Source organism: Sparassis crispa (assembly GCF_003851025.1).
Source record: "Sparassis crispa DNA, contig_000000F, whole genome shotgun sequence".
Taxonomy (NCBI): domain Eukaryota; kingdom Fungi; phylum Basidiomycota; class Agaricomycetes; order Polyporales; family Sparassidaceae; genus Sparassis; species Sparassis crispa.
Genome location: NW_020939747.1, coordinates 170,643 through 193,672, shown reverse-complemented (window position 1 = coordinate 193,672; position 23,030 = coordinate 170,643). Strand labels below are relative to the sequence as shown.

The following is a 23,030-nucleotide window of genomic DNA, read 5'->3' as shown; positions in this document are numbered from 1 at the left end:
TTGCCAAATATCAATGTGCCAAATTACTAGATTTTACAACATGCCTTAAAGGCACTACTGAGTAAATACTATGCTCCAACATTTGACAAGTTTGTTTCTGAGTGATGAGTGAGCTCGCAAGCCGAAGAGGGTTAGGGTTTGTCGGTCAAGTACTTATGCCATGCTTTCATATTTGTATTCCTTACACTATTGCCTCATCCTCACTCATCTCTTGGGGTCAAATGTGCTCATTCTTGGTTGAAACATCTACTGTGCTACTGGTAATTTCAATATACATCTCCATTGTGCCTAGTATATACATTCATATGAGCTGCCTTCATCATCAAATACCACTGGCCTTACTGAACTGGAGTCTCTTCCATTTCAGATGTCCAAACTGGCTGTCCTGTAGCATCTTCGGATTCCCCTCTCTTGGATTTGGGAGGCACAGGTTGTTTCCACTGCAGCTTGCAGTCAGGCTTCTCGAACTCCCGATCATTGAGTTTTTTGATCAGAAGAGGTTTGGACACCTCATCAAAAGTATCCACAAGATCTTTCGAATAAACGATAGCAAGTCTGGCTAGGACGCTGGCAAACTGGAAGGCTCCCAACGCCGTAGAGATGTCCATGGTACGAGTCTGCCGCTCGAAAATTTCTATGAACTAACGATGGCAAGCCGATCAGCAAGTACAAAGCAATCAGACTGAACGCAGCTCACTCCATCGCTACTCCAAGCAGCCGCAAGTGCCACCCTCGGGCCATTAGTAAGTCCACTGAAAACAGGCTTTTTGGTCAGCCCCAGCACGTCAAGAAATGTCGCTGCCGATGCGCAAGCCAGCCTGTGCTGATTTTCTCCCTTGCCAATATCTGTATCCTGCTTCTTGTATTCCATCATAAACACGGGTAGTTCTAGAACTGAGACAGGATTCTTGACTTTCGCATTTTTCCTCTGTCCCGCCGTCAGCACCTCGAGTCGCTTGGACATGACCTCAAGATTCTCGTCGAGATATGCACGTGCCTCTGCATTTTCGTACAGGCGGTCGGTATCACAGACGGAGCTCGCGGCAATGGCATAATCGCGAGTCGGTAGCGAGTTAGTATTCGGAGGGTTTACAGGAGGAGGAAGTATCCCGGTGGAGTGTGGGATGCCCGGATTCGAAGGTAAAGCCTGGTTTGGGTCATCAACCTCCGGCACTGTTTCTAGGGCCGGAGCGGACGAATATAGTTGTTGCCGCAAGTGAATCATCGGAGCTGCTCCAGATGAAGTGTCGTCAGGCATATCAAGGGATTCCTTGGATTCGTGCATGCCCACTACGTATGGGGCTTTTGGCGATCCTGTGGCCACCAACTGCGCGGCCGCGAGAGACTCCCGTCTCACTGGAAGATCAATCGAGACCGTCCCGAGAGCGTCGCAAATGGCTCGATATGGATCTTCTTTGAGACGCTCCAATGCGTATCCATTCATCCTGCGACGTTCCAACCAATCAGTTGCATGATATATATTCTGGACATATGCCTTCCGCTCCAGGTCGCCAGCTTCTCTAAGGAGACCCTCATTGGGTCCGATCCGCTGCTTCAGCATCTCATTATCAGTTTCATCGGAGTTGGGCCCACTACGAAGAATGTAGAAATATAAGTTTCGCGCAGACCGTTGGTCCATACCAACGGCCTTGGGTAAATATATCATGCGCTCCGTTCTGTGCGCTCCAATTAGATAGAGTGAAGGTCAATGATGACTAAAACCTACGACAGAATGATGCTCTTGTCATCAGGAAGTTGACGCATTGGTGCATCACTCGACAGACTGCTCCGAGAATACAGGCTGATTGTTCCATTTAATGCATTCGTACGAGGCGTGGATTCCTTGTCTTCGTATGCGCCCATATATGGGGCTTTGGGCGGTGCTGTGGCCACCAACTGCACGGCCGCGAGAGACTCCCGTCTCACTGGAAGGTCAATCGAGACTGTCCCGAGAGCATCGCAAGTAGCCCGATAAGGATCTTCTTTGAGACGCTCAGATGCATATCCATCCCACTTTCGACGCTGCCGCCAATCCTGCGCATGAGTTAGAATCTGGAACTGTGCATTCTGCTCTAGGTCACGGGCTTCAAGGAGATCTTCATTGCGTCCAATCCGTTGCCTTAGCATCTTCTCATAAGTTTCGCCGGAGCTGAGCCCACTACCGATGTGGAGAAATAAGTCTCCCGCAGACCTTTGGTCCATACCAACGGCCTTGGGTAAATATATCATGCGTTCCGTTCTGTGCACTTCAATTAGATGGAATGTAGGTCAATGATGACGAGAACCTACGATGGAATGACCCTGTCGTCATCAGGAAGTTGAAGCTTTGGCGCGTCACTCGAGCAGCTGCCTGGAGAATACAGGCTGTTTGCTCCATTTAACGCATTAGTGAAGAAGTCAAAGATAAGAGAATCGAAATCGTGACGCCAAACGGACTCCGATGGAGGAATCACTGATCGGGCCTTCCCCTGCGCCCGTTTCGCCACAGCAAGAATCAGAGGTAAGCTTCCCTCTAACAGCGGAAGGACCTCTACGGGTACGTCCCGCGGTGCTACAGCGCTGAGTTCACGATGTTGCTGTGCCTGTGCAAACAACTCTTGTCGGAACGGTTCAAGGGAGGGATCAACCGAGGGCATATCATTCTGTTGCTCATTAGCATGCTACAATGAAGACAAGGAAAGGTGTTGCTTACGAGTGTTTTCCAATGCAATGGCCATACATCTCCTGCATAAATTTCATACAATGAAAAAATGACGGGGTTGCGACATAGTGCAGAGAGTACGACGCGTCTATCGAATAGATAGTCATGCATAAGTGCACCTTTCCCCTTCTTAGCAGCTTCAGCGGCGAATCTAATGCTATCTGTGAGGACATAGCAGGAGTAGATGATATGTCGCTTACGAAGAACATGACATCGGCTTGTACACTGATTTCTTTGAGCCTTGACTCTCGCCTTTCTGTCTACGTGCAGGTTAGCATCAAAAAACGATGGAGACTCTGATACTCACTCCAACTCCACCTCTTCTGGAATTGCAATCACCCTATATTGCAATCAGACACCGATGCCACGAAAATTGATGAGAAACTCACGACAGGCTCGAAGGCTTAGAATCTGTAGAATTGGAAGACCCTATCGAAGGGCCAGACGAGTCCGAGGTCCCCTCCTTTCTGCAGAACGACGAGTAAAGGTCAAGCGCAGCAAGATCACGACATCCAATGTTCATACCTCGCTTTTCGTGCAGTCTTCTTAGAATCGATCATTGCGCTGGTGTATCAAATTCCACTTAAGATATGATGGATGGGAGGACTGGCAGAATGCACTTACGTTGCGGGGTATTTGTAGGCAAGACCTCCTACCCACGCTTCAATCCTGTCATACTGGCCCTCAGGCGAGTCAACAGAATGAACACCTTCTTCCGTGTCCAGACGCCACATAGAAATAGAATCGTCCTGTATTTCCTCCGCAACCAGCGTGACCGCAGCTTCTGCAGCGCTGCATGTTCTCGCCACTAATCCTTGCAACGCCAACGCAGCATGGCACAGTGCAAACGCCCCCTCAAGTGAGGCCAGATCCAGGGACCCATCTCGCCCTAAGGAACCAATATGTACACGAGGCTGTGGAGAACCAAAAATGAGCAAAAGATATTTACACAGTTGAGTCATGTATGTCCTCACTAACGAGCCCTCTTTGTCCACATTCTCATCCAACCATCCGATGTAGAAAGAAATGGTGGTATGATATTTGGAAAACCTGACACCGACGACAGGCTCGTGAATCTTCCATACATGTCGCTGGCAGAGAATCGCCATCATCACGAGAGGTAGATCATCTTCCTCCGCAACGCACAGAAATGGCAGAGGGCATCGCTTGGGCAGTTCCCTCGATGGCGGATACACGAGGATGTGTGCGTTCAACTCCGCCGGTGGAGGGGGGTCGTACACCGATTCTGAGTCACTATCGCTTTCCTCTATGAGAACGGGCTTCGCGCATAGGGAGAGAAATGTCGACATGGACATTGGTGAAGTGACCGAAACCGGCCGAGATGGTTCAGATGGTTCACTAGATTCGTCCTCATGTTGCTCCGCGTCCGGGTTGGGCGACTCTGCCTCAGAGTCGGCCTCGTCAGTATCAGGATCGTTCACCATTGCATCAGATCCGTCCGCATTAGAGTTGTCGTCGGGGATCTCCGCAAAAACAGACATCAAAAGCGGTACCTGGATGGAATTCGACATGAATCTCGTAGGTACGTTCAGCCCGCCGCCACGATAGCGTGGCAAGGCGACCAAAACGTTTTCACTTCACAAAACACGATGATCAGTTGAAAGATAGCACACTGCCAAGGGATGCTTACTCTATGGAAAAATCTGCTGTCACGGAGGACATCACGTTGGATATCATGACAATCAGGAATGATTCCTTCGGATTGGCGCTGCCACAGAGACTATCGGATGAAATGACATTCCGCAACCTGGCGCAATCACTGAGAAGGGTCCCGAACATGCCCTGTAATTGCTGATCGAAGACCGCATCTTCGAGTGAGCCAGCATGCGATTTGAACGTGTTTTGCAATTCCTCCAGCAGGGGTTCCGTTCGAGGATCAACGGCAGGATAGGGACCCTGTGTATGGAGCATTTAGAGCACAGAAAACCAGGCGATATAGTAAGGATGTATTTACCGCCGTTACCCAAGGTGGAACCCGTCGAGAATCTGTGAGTAGTCCGCCACATAGCTCACGCACGTTGAGCGGCCATTTCTGGCCATCGTCGACGAATTTGTGCCATGCGATATCTTTTTTCAGGATATGAAGATATTGCTTGAGGGGATCCATCGAGTCCAGAATGAGAAAAACCAGCTGTCATATATTGGTTTTCGCGGTGAAAACGAACAGTTTTAACGCCACAGGCGCTACGTCGCCGCGCGATCGAGATCTGATGCAGCCACATAGAACTCAGAGGCGCTGGCCGCATGCTCGTGCAAACGTAGCTACGGACATCGTGTAAAAACAAACAATTGTATAAAACCCAAAGTTGTGAGTTCGACCCTGAAAACCGCATAAATCCTAGTGACGCCAAAAAATTGAATATTGCAACACCAGCTCTCCAGATGAGCATAGTTAGAGACTGCTAATGCTTCCGGGAAGACGTTCGTCACGGCAAGCCGAGAAACGCTGTGATATGGAACAAGAGGGTGACTAGGGCCAGAGGTCCTGAGACATACATAACAAAACCAGGGGGGTGTTAGCACAGCAGATAACGGCCGCGCATCTGTTTCTCGGTCAGACGGCGAACTCAGGCAGATAATCTCGGCAAGGCAGACTTTTCTCCGTAGGAACGATGCTCAGGGATCAACACTAGCGACCAGCCGATAGCGCCGATATGCAAGATCGACGGACGAACGTACGAAGGAGCTTGTACTATGTGAGCCCCAACAAGCCCGACGAGCACAGTAGCCATCAGTTGCCGAGCTTGCAGTACAGATGGTCCAGCACGAAGTTAGTGCAGACGAGGTCTCCCACGCGTCATCCCCCGACCTGATCACCCGCGGGGAGAATTTCCTCCGCTATGTCAGAGTAGTGAACAACGTGAAAGTTATAATTCTGTCAATGGGACCTACCTGATGCTATCGTGAGATCGCGGTACTGTTGTCGTTAGACGATGTAGCTCACCCCAGCAGAAGGAAGTCCAAGGAACTAGGCCATGAACATTCACGATAACGGTGAGGGTTTGGATTCCATCTACCTGAAGATCTTCAGGAAAAGTAACGACGTCTAAGCACCGCACGTCGTGAACTTTGATTGTTTGGTGTCATTACTCGCTGAACGAAGGAGGTATATCAGATCTCGAAGCGGTCGCATAGACCGAGTCAAGCCCTCATGCATCATGATGGGCCATCGGCAACCTCGTCCAGGAGCCACGCGCAGGGGTGGAACTCATTCGGACAAAAATCGGATGAATTTGCAGGAAAAACTGTACTCACTTGCGAGGACATACTGGTGCCATGTCTGTAAGGTTGGTAGATCCACGCCGATAATATTGTCCCATATCAGACTGGCCCCCAGCAGACTTCAGAAATTGTGGACAAAGCGGAGACAGAGGTTGAAGCTTAGTTGAAGCTTGGTCTTGGTCACACAATTCTCTCCAGTGGGAGCCCACATATGACACGAGGACCAGTCACCACCGGTCACCCCCATCCTCTCTCCAATGGATACCACCTTTCCTACACGAGGGCGTCCTGGAATTGCTTGACGTCCCAAGATAAGAAGCTCTAAAATAACGACTTTTGCGCCATGTCGTAGAAGTCGAAGTACCTCGAAGAGGCGTTTCGACATCGACTTATTAATTTGGTATGTATGTCCACGGACAACGCACTCCGCTCTAGTATCACTATCTCCTCTCGGCCGTCGAGCTTGTTCAGCTCAGCACTATGTGCTCTGGAACCGAACCGGGCGAGACTGAGGCAGCTGATGAATCGATGACGTATCGTAGCCAAGTACTGGCCTGCGCAATCATTACAAAAGTATCATCTCTTGCTCCGGACGTTTGAGCCATCTCGCTTTCCAGGGTCTCCGTCGTACAAAAGGAAGTAAGTCGGTTTGCTTCCGGTGTATCGCTTCGGACGTTACATGGATTCGTGCACAGAACATGACTATCCTCATCACCGGAGCAGCAGGCAGAACATCTACTTTCGTCGTCAGAGAGCTCTTGCAGAGTTCATCTGTCGCTCCGCAGAATCTCCGCCTTCTCGTCCATTCTTCCAACGCTGTGGAGAAAGTGAGGGCGCAGTATCCCCAGATCCCGGAGTCCTCCTTCGTCGTTGGGGATTATCTGGAAGCCAACACCCTCCCGCCCGCATTTGAGGGTGTGGATATCGTCTTCCACAATGCACCAACGTTCCATCCGTTGGAGACGGCAATGGGTATTGCAGTCATCAATGCAGCGAAGACGGCGGGCGTGCAGCATTTCGTGTACTGCAGCGTGCTGTTCCCAATCTTGACGAAGCTGCTGAATCACAAGGTCAAGCGCGAGTGAGTCTTTGTCAGATGGTAATGATAACTTTATGGGAAATTGACGTGCTTCCAGTGTCGAGGAATATCTGATAGAGTCTGGGCTTAACTACACCATCCTCGAGGTGTGTCCCTTGTCGGATTAATGCCATCACGACTATATATTCACAGCCATCTCCCAGCCCACCTCACTCATGCAGAACTTCAACTTGAATCAAGTGCGGGAAAGCTCCACGGTTATTGCTATGTACTCCCCGAAAGTACTGCAGGGCTTCCTGGATCTTCAAGACCTCGCTGAAGTCGCGCGTCTTGTCATTCTCGACCCCGTGCCCCACAATCGTGCTCGGTACGAGCTCACCGGGCAGAACTGCACGTTGGAGGATATCACGAAGGAGATCTCTACCCGTTTGGGCAGGCAGGTTGTCTGTAAGCCAGTCTCGAGGGAAGAGGTTCTTCTTCCGAAGAGCACGTTGCAGCATGCTGAGCTGCTGAGTGATCTCGCCGTGGAGGGGATGGATAGGATGTTGTATTATTATGATAAGAGGTAAGCTTCAACGTTTGGGATCGCCAAGTGATACGACATGCCTGATATCTGCCCTCAGGGGAATTCCTGGTAACTATAATGTCTTGCGATGGTTACTTGGGCGAGAGCCTACGACGTGGGCCGACTTGCTTCGCCGCGACATCCAGTGTAATGAGAACGGTATCTGAGTGAAGGACAATCCTATTCTTGTTGTACGGCTGTGTTTCCGCGTGGTGTGTACGATTTAAACATGTAGCATGGCGTTTTCTTGTCAAATTCTTCGACAGTGTATGCACCCTGACTTGCTGAAGCTTTCACGACGCCCGGTGGACGGTACGCCACCATCTGCGGATGGAATCAGTACCCAGGAGAAAAGACTATTAAGTGCGTACATCCAACAAAACTACATCGAGGAACAATACTACGCTATATTAGAGCACGAGCAAGTACGACAAAGAGTGGAAGATCCAATGATAGAAAAAGGAATGGTCATCGACATGCTTCCGTAGGCGAAGCCATTGTCGTCAGGTTGTGTCCATTGGCACCGACGCATCTGTACAGTTCCCCTGGCCTGCGCTGTCCGCCTGTCCAGCGCCGTTCATTTCTTCGGCACCGTTCATCAGGTCTGCGTTATTATTCACCCAGTCGGCCATCCAGTCAGGCATCTCTTCGTCAGGCAACCGGTTTACGCCGTTCATCCTGCTTGGCCTGTTCGAAGATTCTGCGCGATCAGTCCCATTTTCCCAGTGCGAAGACTCTGGGCCATCCAACGCGCTTGGCCAAATCGAACAGCCCGCTTCTTTCGTCGCATCTGGGTCGCGCGAGGACTCCGCTCCCTTAGTCCCGTTTGCACAGTGCGAGAACTCTGGGCCGTCCAGCGCGCTGGGCCAATACGAACAACCTGCTTCTTTTGTCGCGTCTGGCTCGCGCGAGGACTGCGCGCCCTGAGTCCCGCTTGGCCAGTACGAACACCCTGCTTCGGTAGTCCCGCCTGGCCCACCAGCACCACTTGACCTGCCATGTGAAGGCCCCGGGCTATATTCCCAGTCTCCCTCATTTGCAGACCCTGGCCCTACATCTCTCGTCTCATGTGCCTTACGGGAATACGGTCTGTCGAAGATGTCGGTGTCGGGGTATTCGAAGACATAGAAATCTTGTTCGGCCTCGACTGCGAATACCATATCAGCATCATTACCGCACGCCCAGAGACGACTCAGAGCAGAGCCCATTCCACTTACATGCGGGCGATTCAGCGAAATCTAGTACATGCACCATCATAGCATTCCCCTCGGCGATGCACAGCCTGCCGATGGTCTCATCCCACGCAAGAGCGCCCACAGTCCGCAGTTCCTCCACCTCGCGCGGCACCGCGAATTTGGCGGCGAGGAGCGGCTTGCACGGGTTCTGCGCCGCGGCCGCAGCCGCGGCGGGTGAGCCGCTCCTCGGATCGGAGAGGCAGTGGAACTCGAGAATGCGTGGGGCCTCCTCGCGCTGGTCCTCCAGGCGCACGAAGTATGCGATGGCACGGTAGGCACCCGGGAGCACGCGCGCTTCAACGTCGCTCGACCACGGGAGCCGCGTCACTGCGGCGTGGTGCAGCGGGTATGCGGCGAGCTTGTGGGCGTAGGGCAGGCCGGACGGCTTAGTTGATGTCGGGGCCGGGGCCGACGAGCGCCAGCGCCAGGGGAGCCATGCGAACCAGCCACCGGCGGCGGTCTGTGCGGGCTTTGTAATCTTTTCAGGCCTAAGCATGGGTTCCTTGTGGTCCGGGTAGATGGTGAGGCGTATGAGGCGTTTGCCTTTCGCTGCACGTCCGAAGATCGATATGGGAGGGCGCGCAGCTCCCTTTCGACGGCCGCGTGAGAGGGGTATGATGCACTGATTCGTGGAGACGGCGTCGTCCGAGATCTTAATGCTTTCTGGGAACATGTCGCACACACCGATGCCCTCGGTGTGACTGCACTCCTCCTCGCGCTCCACATCGCCGGACGGGAGGACATTGAAGTATTCAACGAGAAGGTGTCGTTTACCGTGGTCTACTCTGCGTACCACAAGAACTTGATTTCTCGTAGAGACGAGGCGAAACGCGACAATGGAGTGTGCCTACGACGTCCACATTAGCACGCTGCGGCAATTCTCATCATAGGATATGCACACCTCGATGGGTGCCTTGGTGCCGGGTTTGCAGATCAGCGTCGCTGCCGCGCCGTCGTTCAGGTTCTTAAAGGTGATGCTGTTAGAGCCCCTGCTGATTGCTACATAGGGTGCGTCAAAGATCTCGTCAAGGGACGGTGTTCCAAGCGGACTGGCGGTACGAATGGCGATCAGTCGGCGAAACGGACGAGACTGAGTCCACGTGTGTTGCAAGAATTCGTCCGTCCCGGAGGTAAGGCTCGGATCTGCGAGAATCTCGAGAGACGTGAGGGAAACGTACAGTACGACGCACTCATACTCGGTTGACAGTCCTTGGCTGCTTTCGTTCTCGACGTTGCCGTCCGAGTCATTCCCGCTAGGCATATTCAGCGCTCAAAACCACCGCGAAGAGCGAAACGCAGACTTACCCCCTCTCGAAGTCTCCTTTATCCTCGTGGACGTAAGCGACGACTATCCCCTTCCTTCCTCTCACGGTCATGTATTTCGCCTGCAGATTATAAGCCTTCGTTACGGTCCGCATCTTCGCCCGAGGCACTGCACCAGTTCCCCGGTCGTCCATACTAAAGACAACGATAGAATAGTGGACACGCATCTCGTCGGCAACTGACGCGACGAGATAATGTCCTCCTGGCAGGATAGTCATCGACAGAACATCATGGTACGCATCGAAGTCCCATTGATACATGCAGCTCAACTTGTTGTGCTTCCAGGACCAGTCAAGGGAGACTGCGCGCAGAAGTAGATGTTCGGCCTCCGCGCCGATCATATACTGGAGCGAGTGGTTCGCCGTCGGTGGCAGAGGAGGGAGGGCGACGTCGGCCCAACGGAGGAGCCGTTTCCAGACGGCTGGACGATGAGTGAGATAATAATAAAGCCTGCTGACCTGTCGACCGCGTTGGATAATCATTCAGCGGCAGAATAGCGGGCAAAGAACGTACCAGCCGCAAGCGCAGGATGGCGATGACATCTAGGTATATGAAGACTTGGTCGACAAGTATTTCGTCGGACAACCTATCGAGGTAGCACGGTCGCCCGTTCTTCGTAGCGGTGAGACGCTTCAGGAGAAAGTCATAACATTTGAATACGAGCGGCATCCTTCAGCGTGACCAGCACGAAAGGCTCTATTAGAACTTTGAGGATAAGAGGGACGGCGATCTCCTATTAGTACCATCATGAACCACAGAGTTTGTACATGTTTTCGTCTGTGGGCGGCCTCTGCGCCCTTGTAATTTTATCAATTCGATATATATGGAGGGTGCAAGTGACTTCCAACTCGGAATGGCTTTCGCCTTGTTTTGCAGCATGCAGCCTTGACGTTCGTTCGGGCCAAACTACCAGAACTGCCATACGAGGCAGTTGCCTTCACCTCCAATCGGGCGGATACAATCGAAATGCGATCGCGCATATGATTCATACGTACAGCACGGGATTCTGAGTCCGATACGATAACTCTTCTACACAGTGAAAAAAAAGGAAGGTATGTAATGAGTGCTAGTAAGGAGTGCTTCTAGCAGCGTAGGTCCTGCGTTGATATTCATGTGGTATTCATAGGAACGTTTATTACCGGGAGCAACTCTGATCGAGGCATCAAGGGGACTCCGAAGAGTCAGGGTCGTGGGCATGCTCCCGCAGTGCTGTTTGAACCAGGGCAGCGGAGGATCAATAACATCATTCAGTCACAGTGGCACCAGTAAAACAGGCCTACTCACGACAACGGCAATGCTGCAAAGTCAAGAACCTGCACCATTCCCGTCCTTGCGTCGGCAATGCACAGTCGGCCAGTGGTCTCGTCCCACGCTAGTGCGCTGACAGAAGCGAGATTTGCAACCTTGGCGGGAATTACGAGCTGCGTGGTCATCATCCGCGCCGTTTCACCACTATTGTCCTCCAAGTCGCCGCCGTCGTGTGCAGCCTGCTTAGAGGTGCTCTCCGGATCGAAGTCACGAAGTCTCATGTACCGGAGGATGTGCGGTGACGCGTCCGGATCATTCTTGTCTATGAGATAGACTACCGGGCGGCAAGACGCAGGAAGCACGCCTACATGTTCATCCTCCCAGGACAATTGCTGCAGCTGCGCTCCGTCCTGCAGTGGATATACTTCGGTGGAGAAGCTAGGTCTACGGGCGAGATCAAAGGAAGGTGAAGTGGGAGCAGCAGCAAGGCCGTGTTCCTTACGCTGAGGGAAGATCCTGAGGTACGCGAGACTTCCTTCATCAGTCGTGCGTATAAAAACTGAGATGGGAGTGGATAATATCGACTGTGAGAGCCCGTTTCTCGCGTAGGAATCGTTATCGGAGATCTTGACACTGGCCACGTCCTTGCAGTACAGATATATGGAGTCAGTGTGAGCGCGTGGCCCTCCTGGCTCAGAGAGGACGTCGAAGTACTCGATGGCGAGTGCAGGGCTTCCGCGCTCAATCTTAATTTTGCGCACCACCAGAACTTGATTTCTCTCAGAAACAAGGTGAATCGCCTCTATGGAGTGCGCCTGGGGTGTATAACTCGCACTCAACATCGACGCACAGAGAAAGATTTTCTCTGAAGAAGGGGCTTACTTCATCAGAACCAAGGACGGTGGGAACGCATGTCAGAACGGACGCATTTCCGCCGTCTAGATTCTTGAACACGATGTTGCTGCAGTCCTCGCTGACTGCAACGTACGGAGAGCCAAAGATCTCACCGAGTGAAGGTGCTCCGATCGGTTTCCTTGACATGACCGTCGCCAGGTTTTGGAAAGGGCGAGGACGAGTGGACGCGTACAGCAGATACTCCCGGGAGCCCGGGACAACGCGTGCGCGTATGAGGGCTTCCAAAGAAGAGAGAGAAACGTGAAGTAACACGCATTCATATTTGAATGGGCTTTTAGGTTTGGCCCCACCGTTAGTGTCGCGCTTCGAAGCATCAAAGCTAAGCATTTATGTTCAGCATTGCGCATACATCGGTTGGGACATACTTACCACTTCCACGATTCATTCCCTCTCATTTCACGGTCGAAAGCGACGACTATGCCACTCTCTCCATGAACGGTCATATATTTCGCTCGGAGATTGTAAGCCTTCGTCAATGTCAGTGTTTTCGCCAAGGGAACAGCTCCGAGTGACGTGCGATCCACGGAGAAGACGACAACTGCATAATTGAGGCCCGCATCGTCGGTAACGGATGCAACGAGATAGCGTGCTCCGGGTAGTAGGACCATAGCTAAGACGTGGTGGAACGCTTGAAAGTCCCATTGAGATATGAAACGCGGCCCACTGCTCTTCCAGCATTTATCGAGAGAGACGGCGCGAACAAGGACTTTTTCGGCTTCTGAACTGCCGAGGTGATTAAATGAGTATGAGGTAGATAGAAGTAAACGAGGAAGGGGAATTGTAGCACGACGCAAGAGCCTTTTCCACATTGCCCGGTGATAAGTGAGAAGATTGTAGTGCTTGCTGACCTATACAACGTGTTGGCATGTAAAATAATCCAACAAAATTAGAATGAGACTCACTCGCCGTAAGTGTAAGATGTCAAATACATCCAGGTAGAGGAACACTTGATCGACCAGTATGTCTTCGGATAACCTATCAATATAGCACTCGGTCGCGGTAAGACGGTTTAGGATCGAGCTCGGGCCTCTCAAAGTACGAGGCATGGTTGAACGTGATCGGCACAAACAGAGCTATAGGATGTGATGAGGAAAGGCGAGAGAACAGGATGGCCCGGGAAGCCCTGCAGCTTTGTGGAGGGCCCAAAGTTTGCACATATTTTTCCCTGTGGGCGATCATGGCCTTGTAAGTGGCAAGGTTACATTTTGACGGGTAGCAACCTTGAGTCTGAATATCTGTGGAAACGTATCCTCCTATGGATTTCGTTTTCAACGAACGACAAGAACTTCCATATAAGTAAGTCGGTGGACACGAGGCAGACAACTGATAAGCGCCCATCATTTGTCGACGACAACAATATTTGAACACACCTTAGCTACTGCATACCACCCCAGGTGATGCTAGCTACGGACTTTGTTCTTGGTGGTGGCAATCGCACATAATCACCAAGCACGAGAAAGGCACCAAATAGCCAGCAGGGTCCGGGAGGTGGGGATACGTATTATTCCGAGTTACTCATGCAGAAGTTCGGTGAAGCAATGAGTGCGTGTCCTGAGAGACAATGAAGTTTTTCAACAAAATCAGTTGCCTGCATGCACGACCGGCCTGGATTCTAGATGTAATTTAAGTCACAATCCACAGAGCGCATGTCGTTCGCATGCCTTCGCTATCCTCTGCTGCGATACGAGGGACTCTTGAATCAGGGTCTGCTCGAAAACTGTCTGATTTCACCTTTGTGCATTCCAGGAAACGGCTTACTATTACCTCGGATGGTGGCTCTGCACCAAGCGAGACCTAGCGCAGCCAAGGTACAGTGCGCGCGATATGGTTTCCCAGATGGCCAGTATCGCTAGTGGCAGAGCTTGTCTGTACTAAGGCACCGTATTCGTGTTAACTTCACCATCTGTTCTCCTCGGCGCGTTCCTGCTCCTCCGTGCTTACGCCAAACTTATTTTCCATCATGTCTCAAGTTCGTGTTCGTGCAGAATTGCTGTGGCAGCCTGGGTACGCGCGCGTACCTCTCTCTACTACGATCCCGAGTCCGCTCCCGTACTACATACATCCCATCCCTGGATTTAGGCCTGGCGGACGCCGACGGCGCATTGACCTCTTCACTACGCAATTCCACAATATATTTACACAGGAAGCGATAGGTGTGATCGCTGGTCAACAGGTCGATCGCCAAGGCATCTTTGATGGCCAGACACTGATATCCTGAGGAACGAAGGTTGAAGCAGAGTGTCAGTCTGCCTTTGGGAGACTACTTTGATGCACCTCTTGGTGTATAGAAGAGCTGTGATTCGAACATCGTTGAATTTATTTCACAGGAGGCTCCTATCCGCGGAGCAACCTAATCATAAACAGGTATGTGTACCGATGTTTCAGACATTCGATGTTCGCAGATGATCGCTCTCGGTCAGAATCCAATATCATTTGCTTGGACCGAGAAGGGAACTAGCAGCCTAGTGGAATTGAATGCTACTGCCTCGCCAGTACCTAATTTCCTCGTCTGCATGGTCCCATAACTTCGGAAATTTTCAATCCCAATGTTCAAGAACACAATGCTACCTGCCACATCGTGGCTCCACCGCTCTTACTACTGACCGATTTATTCCATATCCTCATCACATCCTCCACCATCTCTGTCGGAGCGCACACGAATGAAGTAGACATGGTTTACTAGATTGCTGTACTCGCTGTGCACTAAACCTACGTCGAGAAACATTACGACGAGATATGCGACGAGACTGGATAGTTATACTTGCTGTGTAAACATCACTTGGAGATATGCGGTAAGAGAGCGACGGGAAAGCACCACGATGGTATGCAAAAGAGTGGCTGCGAGTGCAAGAAAAAGGGCTATGGCGGGTCTAACTGATCCATCCCTCCGTCCTCTTCAGGTGGAAGCTCGGGAAGAGGTGCCAAGATGACGTCAGGGTCGGGATCGAGATACACGGGAACAGGCCACCGCACTGTCCCCTCGCTCGTTTCCTCTGGCATGAACATCAGTATCATTGAAACTAGCGAAAACATCTCACTCACCCGACAGCGGCCACGCCGCGAAGTCCAGGACATTCACCATTAGAGAGCCTTCGCCGGCGATGCAGAGGCGGCCGATCGTCTCATCCCATGCAAGAGCAGTGACCGACTTCATATCCTTGACGCTGTTAGGAACGAAGGTTTGCGACACAATGTCATCCCGGTGGTCATTGGTACCTTCCGGAGGATCCTTCCAGCGACTCAGGGGATCGAAGTAGCGATAGAAATCAACAATAGGCGGGGCGTCCCTCCTGTAACCCTGTGGCGTTGTGTACACGATGGAGCGGTACGATCCCGCCAGGACGCGAAATTCTAAATCCTCGCCCTGACAGCTCCGGGTTACGATCCTGTTGACCTCCGTCAGCGGATACGTGTATGCTCCGTACGTCTGCTCGTGGCTCAGAGGTCCAGAGGAAGGAGAAGGAAGAGGTACGTCCTGGTTGCGCACAGGGAATATTGTAAGGCGTTTGAGCACCGACCCGCCCTTCGTGCACATGAAGACGGAGATGGGACGCGGTGCGTACGCTTCTGGACGGCCGTATAGACTCGGTACGACGCTGTTGTCTTCTCTCGGAGGGATACCGTGGTCAGAGATCTTCACGTACATGGCATCCGTGTTACGAATGCGTATAGCGCTGGTGAAAGTGGCATGAACCTCAGCCTTCTCGTCGCCCGGAGGGATAACGTCGTAATATTCGAGGGTGACCATGGGTACCCCTTGGCTAACCTTGCGTGCCACAAGAACTTTGTTTCCTGCGGAGATGAGTCGGATTGCAGCGATAGAATGTTCCTGTGATGTACCAGTGAGTGTTAATTCACATCAAGCGAATATGCATACCTCAATGGGGCCTTCGAGGGTCGCGTCGCAATGCAGCGTGGTAGCCGGACCACCGTCCAACTTCTTGAAAACAATCTTGTTGCGGTCCTTGGCAACCGCCAGATACGGTGAACCAAAGATCTCGTCAAGAGACGGAATCCCGAGCGGACTCCGGGTTTGGACAGTCGCCAGGGGGCGGAACGGTGCAGGCTGAGCCTTCGCATGTCGCAAGTAGTCTTCGGAGCCGGGCACGATCCGCGAGTCTCCCAGAATTTCCAAAGAAGAGAGCGGTACATGAAGACAAACACATTCATATTTGATTGGCACTGGCGGATCGATCTCGTGGTCGGCGCTGTACTGAGATATGTCGACGCTGCAGAAGAAGCATTTATTAAGTGGATGCACCATACGAATGTCACGCAACCTACCCGCTCCACATATCCTTGAAGCGTCTGTAATTCCTGCGGATATATGCCACAACTATTCCGCGTTCGTCTCCGATGGTCATGTATTTTGCTTGCACGTGGTAAGCCTTGGTGATTGTGTCAGTTCTTGCGACAACCCAGGCTCCTGCCAGGGTGGAGTCCACCACAAAGATGATGAGCGAATATTGACTTCGCGCATTGTTTGTGACAGATGCAACGATGTAATGTCCTCCAGGAAGCATAGCCATTGAGAGAATATGGTGGTGAGCATAAAACTCCCAAGAGAACATGTAATCCAGGTTGCCGCTCTTCCAGCGCTCTTCGAGAGAGACACCACGCAAAACTACACGTTCTGCCTCCAAGCCGTTGATGTTCTGAAGTGAGTAACGTGATGTCGGAGGTAAAAGGGGGAGAGGGACCTCGGCATTTTGCAAGAATCGTTTCCAGATGGCTGTATGATGAGTGAGGTAGTAGTAGAGCTTGTTGACCTGCAGCACAGATTTGACATCAGCGGACTTCACAGTGGATGACCTACTCACCAGTCGCAAGCGCAAGATGTCAAACACGTCCAGGTATATGAAGATTTGATCAACAAGCGTGTCGTGGGACAAGTTCGAGATGTAACAAGGTCTACCGTTAGGAGGAGCAGTTAAACGGGAAATGAGGAAGTCCAGCGACTTGAGACTCAAAGGAAAGCGCATTTTTCAGTGTGGCTGGCACACGTTCTGCAAGGAACTTGAGGGGTAAGAGGAATCGCCAACCGGGAGCTGAACCTCAACTTGAAGAGTTTGGATGCGTTTTCCTCGGTCGGTCACTGTCCTTGTACTCTAACGAGATTGGAAGCGTGAGAACACGCCTAAACCATCTCATCGTTTGTATTCTGTGCGGGTCCTTGTGCACACAACGATTACCTTATCCGGCGGTGTACGACAAGCGCCCACATTGAACGCACTTTGTACTTTTGAAGTCGCGAATCGGTGTCCACTGAGGCTCCACACAGCCCGCTTGTACATCGCGAGCAGGTAGGGAAGTAGGTGGGTAGGATACCGGCTTTGGTCCGTTCAAGAATGCGGGATAATCGGTAATTTCGCAGTTGGAGTTTCAAGCTCTGTTGGTTGCTACAACGTACTCACCGGGTACCGGGTAAGGCACAAGGACCATCTCACTCAAAGTGGTGGACTCGAGTCGCGGGAAGTTCCTGAGATGAAGCGTATAATATTCAGCAAGTGCAATATGCAGTGAGGACAAACGATACATCATGCATGGCATAAGAAATACAGATGTGATTGCGTCAGAAGCACTGGAACGACGAAACAGTAAAAAAGGTGTGTGCGAGAGCGCACGACGATCTATCCGTCTTGTAAAGTTTCCGGATTAAATCTATGGACAGTCTCAATCGCCTCGCAGTCCCTACGAGCGAAGACGAGCTGGATACGCATCATCAGTACTGCATTTGACTAGCGCAAAATGTTCTCACCATGTATGGATTGGCGGTAGAGCTGGTAGTATCCGTAAGGACCTCGTCTTTCGAGACGATGCTCACGTCCGAGTCATTGTATTTGAACCATTTGTCGGGATTATCGGGTAAGTGGCGGGAATAAAGGAAGTAGTGGCCCCACGACGGAGAAGAGCCGCGGTGGATAAAGACGGTGGTAAGTTCGTACGCGGCAGACGTGTCATTCTTCCAGACATCTTCTAGCTGGGCCTTGAGCTGCACGGCATTATTTCGCTCGCTGTCGATTTGAGCCGTGACGGAACTCTGTTCATTTCGCAACCTCGTTGCTAGGTCTTCATCAACCTCTGGTAACTGTAGAATGTCCTGTGCTGCTAGGAAGTCTGCGACGCTTCCCAGAGCGGGAGCAAACGGTGCATGCTACCATGCGTTTAGTTACTATATAACCTACGTAACGAAACCAACCTGCTCACCTTGTCCTGAGTCAATCTCTGAAGCCGATCTCGCGATGCTGTTAAGCTCGCTTCAATAGCTTTGGCCCGAACCTTCTTCTCTGGGTCTGCACTTTCCAAGAAGCGATCCATATAGATCGTCTCGCCAAACTTGACATAGGCTTGTGATTTGTAAGCCTGTTGCGTTTCGCGATCGAATTGAGCTCGCTATGGCCAAGTAGCGTCAGTGAGCTATGCAGCAAAGTGGCAATTGTTCTAAGCACCGTACCTGCAACTGGATCTGCAACAGTGGAGGGACGTCTACAAGAGACACTGCCATCCTCTTCTTCTGCCCATCCAGCTCTACAACGTCGTCGAAATATCTGCTCAATCCGTCATACAGGTCAAACCCGTCTCCCGAGACGTTGATGTGCAAATGCGAGAAAAGATCCTCCTTCTCATGGATGGACGACTTGTGCCGCGTGTCGTCGGATGGATTCAGCGGCGTCAAACGTTGCCTTTTCTTGCCGTAGAATAACCTGCAGGGCACCACGAAGTCAAGATTCGCTAAACAGACATAACCGCGAAAGGTACGCAACCGTTTGACGATACTTGTCTTGTCCTCCTCCGCATTGGCCATTTCCTGGAAGTCCAACAAAGCGGTCTCGATCTGGAATATACAGTTATCCATGCACTCCGATACATCATGCTGTCGACCTGTATCTGCATTAATGTCCATGACTCGACTACTTGAGGACTGAAGGGCACACCAAACATCATCACGGAGTCGTCTACTGGGCGTGGTTTCCGAGGAGGTAAAGGCGGGGCCTTAGGACCAGCGAACGGTTCAGTTTCATCCCGCATCTCGACATCGCCAGTCTGTTCAGGCGGCTGGAGCTTCGAAGACGATGCTACGGATTCATATGGTTGTGTCAGCATCCGCGGATCCACCGTGGTAGGAGAGTGGACCGGAGAGTCCACCGTCTGTGGACTGAGCGAAGAGGCATCGACGTCCATGCTCGAGGCTGTATCGCGAGGGCGCTTGCCCAGGATACTGTCCGAGCAGGTGAGAGGAGGCGGTGAATTTGACGACCGGTCGTACGTCGAGCGCGGTCCTGGGGCATCCTCGACAAGAGTGGCGTCTGTATCGTTCGAGGAGTCGGTGCCCGTCCGTTCATGATCCTGATCATCCTCTTCCTCGTCTTGCGAAGTTACGAGTGCGAGCTTCGCGAGATCGATTGTCGGAGTCACCGCAGGTACTTCGCAATACTCCAGATTCCAGAATAAGTCCGCCAGCTGGCCCACGACTGCACAACGTGACGATAAGCAAGTAAGATAAGGGCAAAGCTGACACAACTCACACTTCTTGGAGCGGAGAATCTCTCTCCGTGTCACCAATCTCCCTCCAACTCGGTGACGTTTCAGATCGTCGTCGGTTACCTTACTATCATCTAGCGATTTCACGTCAGTATTTACCAATGGCGTGATTGCGTCGCGTAGGTCCTTAATGGTATAAAAGTACTACGAATGGCAATTAACACATGTTCAAACCGAGTTATGATCAAACAAACCTGTAGCAGAGAGTTCAGATAGCAAGTGTTTCCAAGCTGATTGAGGCCGCGAGGCATCTCCGGCGCCGTACTTAATGTTGAATCGCCCGCTGCGTTGGAAGTAAGCGTCAGGGTGATTAATGGTGACAAACGACCCACGATCTCGACCAGTCGCAAGGAACTGGCGCAACCGCTCACTCTCAGTCACTTCCGCTATTACAGTCAACGCTTCGCGCATCCTGTCACCCTGGCTTGGCTGGTCTTCGACCTAAAGACAAGCACGGTGCCATGAGCATACGGAAGCACGTAGGCGATAAGAGCACCAACCCGCATATTGAACACGGTGAGAAGCATTGTTTCATCCATGTCCCTCGGCACCTCAAGTGTTGAATACGCAGCCTCGGGAGACATGCCGCTGCCGCGCTCCTCCTCCCACGCCTTCTGCAACACAGCACTGGCTCTATCATCCGCGATGATGTGCAACGCATCGTTGAGGTTCCTCCGGATCTCCACGGCTCTATCCCCTTCCTTCCACGCGCGCTTGCGCTTGTCTCGCCACGCCTCCAATACGAAGGTATCATCCACGTCCGCATCGAGCTCCATACCGAGCTCGTTTTCCTTTCCAAACCCGAGCGTCGCTCCGGCGTCGATGAAATCCTGGAGGGTATAGCGGTTGCGCTCGCGCTCCTCGAGAAGGAGGGACTGCAGCTCCGTCGTGACCCCTCCTCCAGAGTCGTGCATCGTAAGAACGATGTGAGACAGGTGAGTGTAATAGAACATCGTGTGCGCGGGATCACATCGGCATTGAGCAAGATACGCGAACGCCAGTAACTCTGTGAAACAGGACTCAGGGAGGAGTGTCGTGATGAAGCCTTGCAAGCTCACCCCACGAGTATGACGAAGGCGTCATGCCGAGCGCTCTCCACGATGGATCGAGCGCATCTACGCCAAGAAGACTATCATGGAGAAGGCCGCGAGGGACTAAGACGACATTGAGCTACGTAGATGAGGCCAAAATAAACACTCACTCTGGCTAACGTGGGCTCCAATTGCTGTTTGGTATTCCTCGCGGGCACTGCTGTCCACGTTCACATGCAAGGGCAGGGGTTTATATTCGCCGAGGCCGTCCTCTGGAGAACGCATGAGCGATACTTCAAGGAAGGACTCGAGAACGTACTTGATGACTTATTGTAGACGGCCAGCCATGCGCCAACCTCTATCCACGCCCGCAGTAGCTTGGCGCGGGTGTGCTTACCTTCGGGCGTCGACGGCTCTATCTCTGGCGGACTCAGCGCGATCTCCTCGGTTGGCGAGTCGTGCATTGTATGAGCGAGAAATTCGACCGCAGCGAACACGTCCTTGCTGTGCGAGATCAGGATGTGCGACACGAATCATAGAGACTACGCACATAGTCGCGTTCCAACCGATTTTGCTCTGGAAGCGCGGGCGCGTCACGGGAAGAATGCGTACCTCGCCTTTCCACAGCCGGTTCTCGATGATGCTGCAAACGGTCAACTCAGTTCGACAAACGACAGGTGGTAAACCTACGTGAGTACTGTCTCCCAGCCCGTCAGGACGCTCGCCTTCGGCGTTCGACCCAGGGTCGGATGCGCGAGCTTGTCCCTCGTCAACTCCTCCACAAGCGTGACCGGAATCACTCCTGGGATGACGTCCGACGACATGCAGTACATTGAACACTGGCAGCACACGTGCAAGTCCAATAGCACCTCGTCCTCGCCGTGGAACGGCGGATTCAACTTCCGCGCATCCACCGCGCGCTCGTAAGTATGCCAATGGTGGGTCGTGTTCGCCTGCCCGAACGGCTGCTCTCCGCCCACGCACCGGCTCGTCTTCTTCCGCCGCGCCATGTCCGGGAGCTCCAGCGGGCGCTCCAGCGGGGGCAGCACGCTCGACGAGCGCCACAGGATGAGCACCCACCCGTTGTGCTCGCGGCAGTAGTACGCGTGCGGGTGCGGGATCGCCGTGCGCACCTCGTCCGCGGTCGGCGCCTGCGGGCTCATGGTCATCGGCAGCGGCTGCGCGACGCTCACCGAGTACAGCGTGTGCTCCGGGTCGTGCAGTATGTCCGAGAGCACGGGGGGCAGCACGCCCGGGCCGGGACGCTCACACCGCGCGCGCAGCTCCGCGTCGAACCAGCGTAGTTCCTCGTCGTTGCTCCGGCCCTCGATGATGATCTTCCGAGCGGTGTTCGAGCTGCCCCAGTTAGAGCTTTCCCAGACTTGCTCGGTGGGTACCCACGTGTTTTGTTCTCCCCAACTGTCGTTCCCCCACGAAGTGCTGTCCGGTGCGGAGACCAGTTCCGGTATGGGCTCGTCGTCCTGCGGCTCGTTAAACGCATAGAACGTCGGTGGAGGGGAGCGATAAGGCACTTCGGAGACTACTGTGGGCGGGACGTAAGTCGTGCGCGACGATCCGTGCGGTTTGTCGTTTTTGTAGAAGTATGCCGCGGGGATGGGCTCGTGAATCTGCTTGTTGCCCGCGTCGTCAGGCATGGAAGGAAGAGGACGAGGTGGCTGGTCAGAGCGTTGAGGGGTATGAGGGGGGGCGTCGCTGGAAGTCATGACGAAGAATGCACACGAGTGGGGCTAATAGTGGGTCATGCAAACGTCGAGGTTCCAACTTCCAAGAACAACGCCGTCTAACGCCACTGTTCACGGTAAGATTTCGAAGACGATGATCAGCGTACAAGATTCGGAGTAAACATGCTAACTGAGATGGCGGCATACCAAATAATTTTCAGGAGATCCGACGCGCAGTACAAGTAACCATAGCGGGGGGTGCCAATGATGACCAAGACAGAGGACATCAGGAGGATAGCGAAGGATGAGGAAACGTCTGCGGCAAAACACAGAGACACAAAGTCACCAAGCTGTAGTACATGTGCAGCTATGCACTGCTCACCGAATGTTACGGCGAAGGGCGGACACGCAACATCAGAGATCACCAAGACGGAAGTAAGACCGAGTTCAAGTTGTACGATTCGAGGGTACGATCGGACGAATCGTAGTGAGCATTTGAATCGTCT

At 52.5% G+C, this 23,030-nt stretch overlaps 7 protein-coding genes across 7 annotated transcripts; 2 read left to right on the top strand and 5 right to left on the bottom strand.

The window, feature by feature from the left end:
- Positions 1-338: 338 nt before the first annotated feature.
- SCP_0100550 (hypothetical protein) lies at positions 339-4,829 on the bottom strand (the record flags this gene model as incomplete). The annotated part of the gene is made up of 13 exons (XM_027752295.1): positions 339-641; positions 698-1,676; positions 1,727-2,239; positions 2,290-2,642; positions 2,693-2,852; positions 2,902-2,961; positions 3,009-3,041; positions 3,091-3,168; positions 3,227-3,265; positions 3,326-3,615; positions 3,676-4,297; positions 4,353-4,618; positions 4,677-4,829. The coding sequence occupies 13 exons, from the start codon at positions 4,827-4,829 to the stop codon at positions 339-341; spliced, it is 3,849 nt and encodes a 1,282-aa protein (XP_027608096.1).
- Positions 4,830-6,642: 1,813 nt separating this feature from the next.
- SCP_0100540 (NAD-P-binding protein) lies at positions 6,643-7,715 on the top strand (the record flags this gene model as incomplete). The annotated part of the gene is made up of 4 exons (XM_027752294.1): positions 6,643-7,025; positions 7,081-7,129; positions 7,187-7,548; positions 7,607-7,715. The coding sequence occupies 4 exons, from the start codon at positions 6,643-6,645 to the stop codon at positions 7,713-7,715; spliced, it is 903 nt and encodes a 300-aa protein (XP_027608095.1).
- Positions 7,716-8,051: 336 nt separating this feature from the next.
- Positions 8,052-9,456, bottom strand: SCP_0100530 (hypothetical protein; the record flags this gene model as incomplete). Its single annotated transcript, XM_027752293.1, has 2 exons — positions 8,052-8,695; positions 8,766-9,456. 2 exons carry the CDS (start codon positions 9,454-9,456, stop codon positions 8,052-8,054), a joined length of 1,335 nt encoding a protein of 444 aa, XP_027608094.1.
- A 232-nt stretch (positions 9,457-9,688) lies between these two features.
- On the top strand, positions 9,689-10,288 carry SCP_0100520 (hypothetical protein; the record flags this gene model as incomplete). Its single annotated transcript, XM_027752292.1, has 4 exons — positions 9,689-9,744; positions 9,791-9,913; positions 9,991-10,120; positions 10,175-10,288. The coding sequence occupies 4 exons, from the start codon at positions 9,689-9,691 to the stop codon at positions 10,286-10,288; spliced, it is 423 nt and encodes a 140-aa protein (XP_027608093.1).
- Positions 10,289-11,386: 1,098 nt separating this feature from the next.
- On the bottom strand, positions 11,387-12,877 carry SCP_0100510 (hypothetical protein; the record flags this gene model as incomplete). The annotated part of the gene is made up of 3 exons (XM_027752291.1): positions 11,387-12,169; positions 12,237-12,588; positions 12,639-12,877. The coding sequence occupies 3 exons, from the start codon at positions 12,875-12,877 to the stop codon at positions 11,387-11,389; spliced, it is 1,374 nt and encodes a 457-aa protein (XP_027608092.1).
- A 2,251-nt stretch (positions 12,878-15,128) lies between these two features.
- SCP_0100500 (predicted protein) lies at positions 15,129-17,251 on the bottom strand (the record flags this gene model as incomplete). The annotated part of the gene is made up of 5 exons (XM_027752290.1): positions 15,129-15,262; positions 15,312-16,098; positions 16,147-16,498; positions 16,554-17,038; positions 17,090-17,251. The coding sequence occupies 5 exons, from the start codon at positions 17,249-17,251 to the stop codon at positions 15,129-15,131; spliced, it is 1,920 nt and encodes a 639-aa protein (XP_027608091.1).
- Positions 17,252-17,899: 648 nt separating this feature from the next.
- On the bottom strand, positions 17,900-22,566 carry SCP_0100490 (cysteine proteinase; the record flags this gene model as incomplete). The annotated part of the gene is made up of 15 exons (XM_027752289.1): positions 17,900-17,977; positions 18,028-18,423; positions 18,477-18,662; positions 18,724-18,973; positions 19,034-19,151; positions 19,205-19,741; positions 19,796-19,955; positions 20,006-20,094; positions 20,144-20,252; positions 20,312-20,817; positions 20,870-20,965; positions 21,013-21,114; positions 21,162-21,346; positions 21,393-21,485; positions 21,533-22,566. 15 exons carry the CDS (start codon positions 22,564-22,566, stop codon positions 17,900-17,902), a joined length of 3,939 nt encoding a protein of 1,312 aa, XP_027608090.1.
- Between the last annotated feature and the right edge of the window lie 464 nt (positions 22,567-23,030).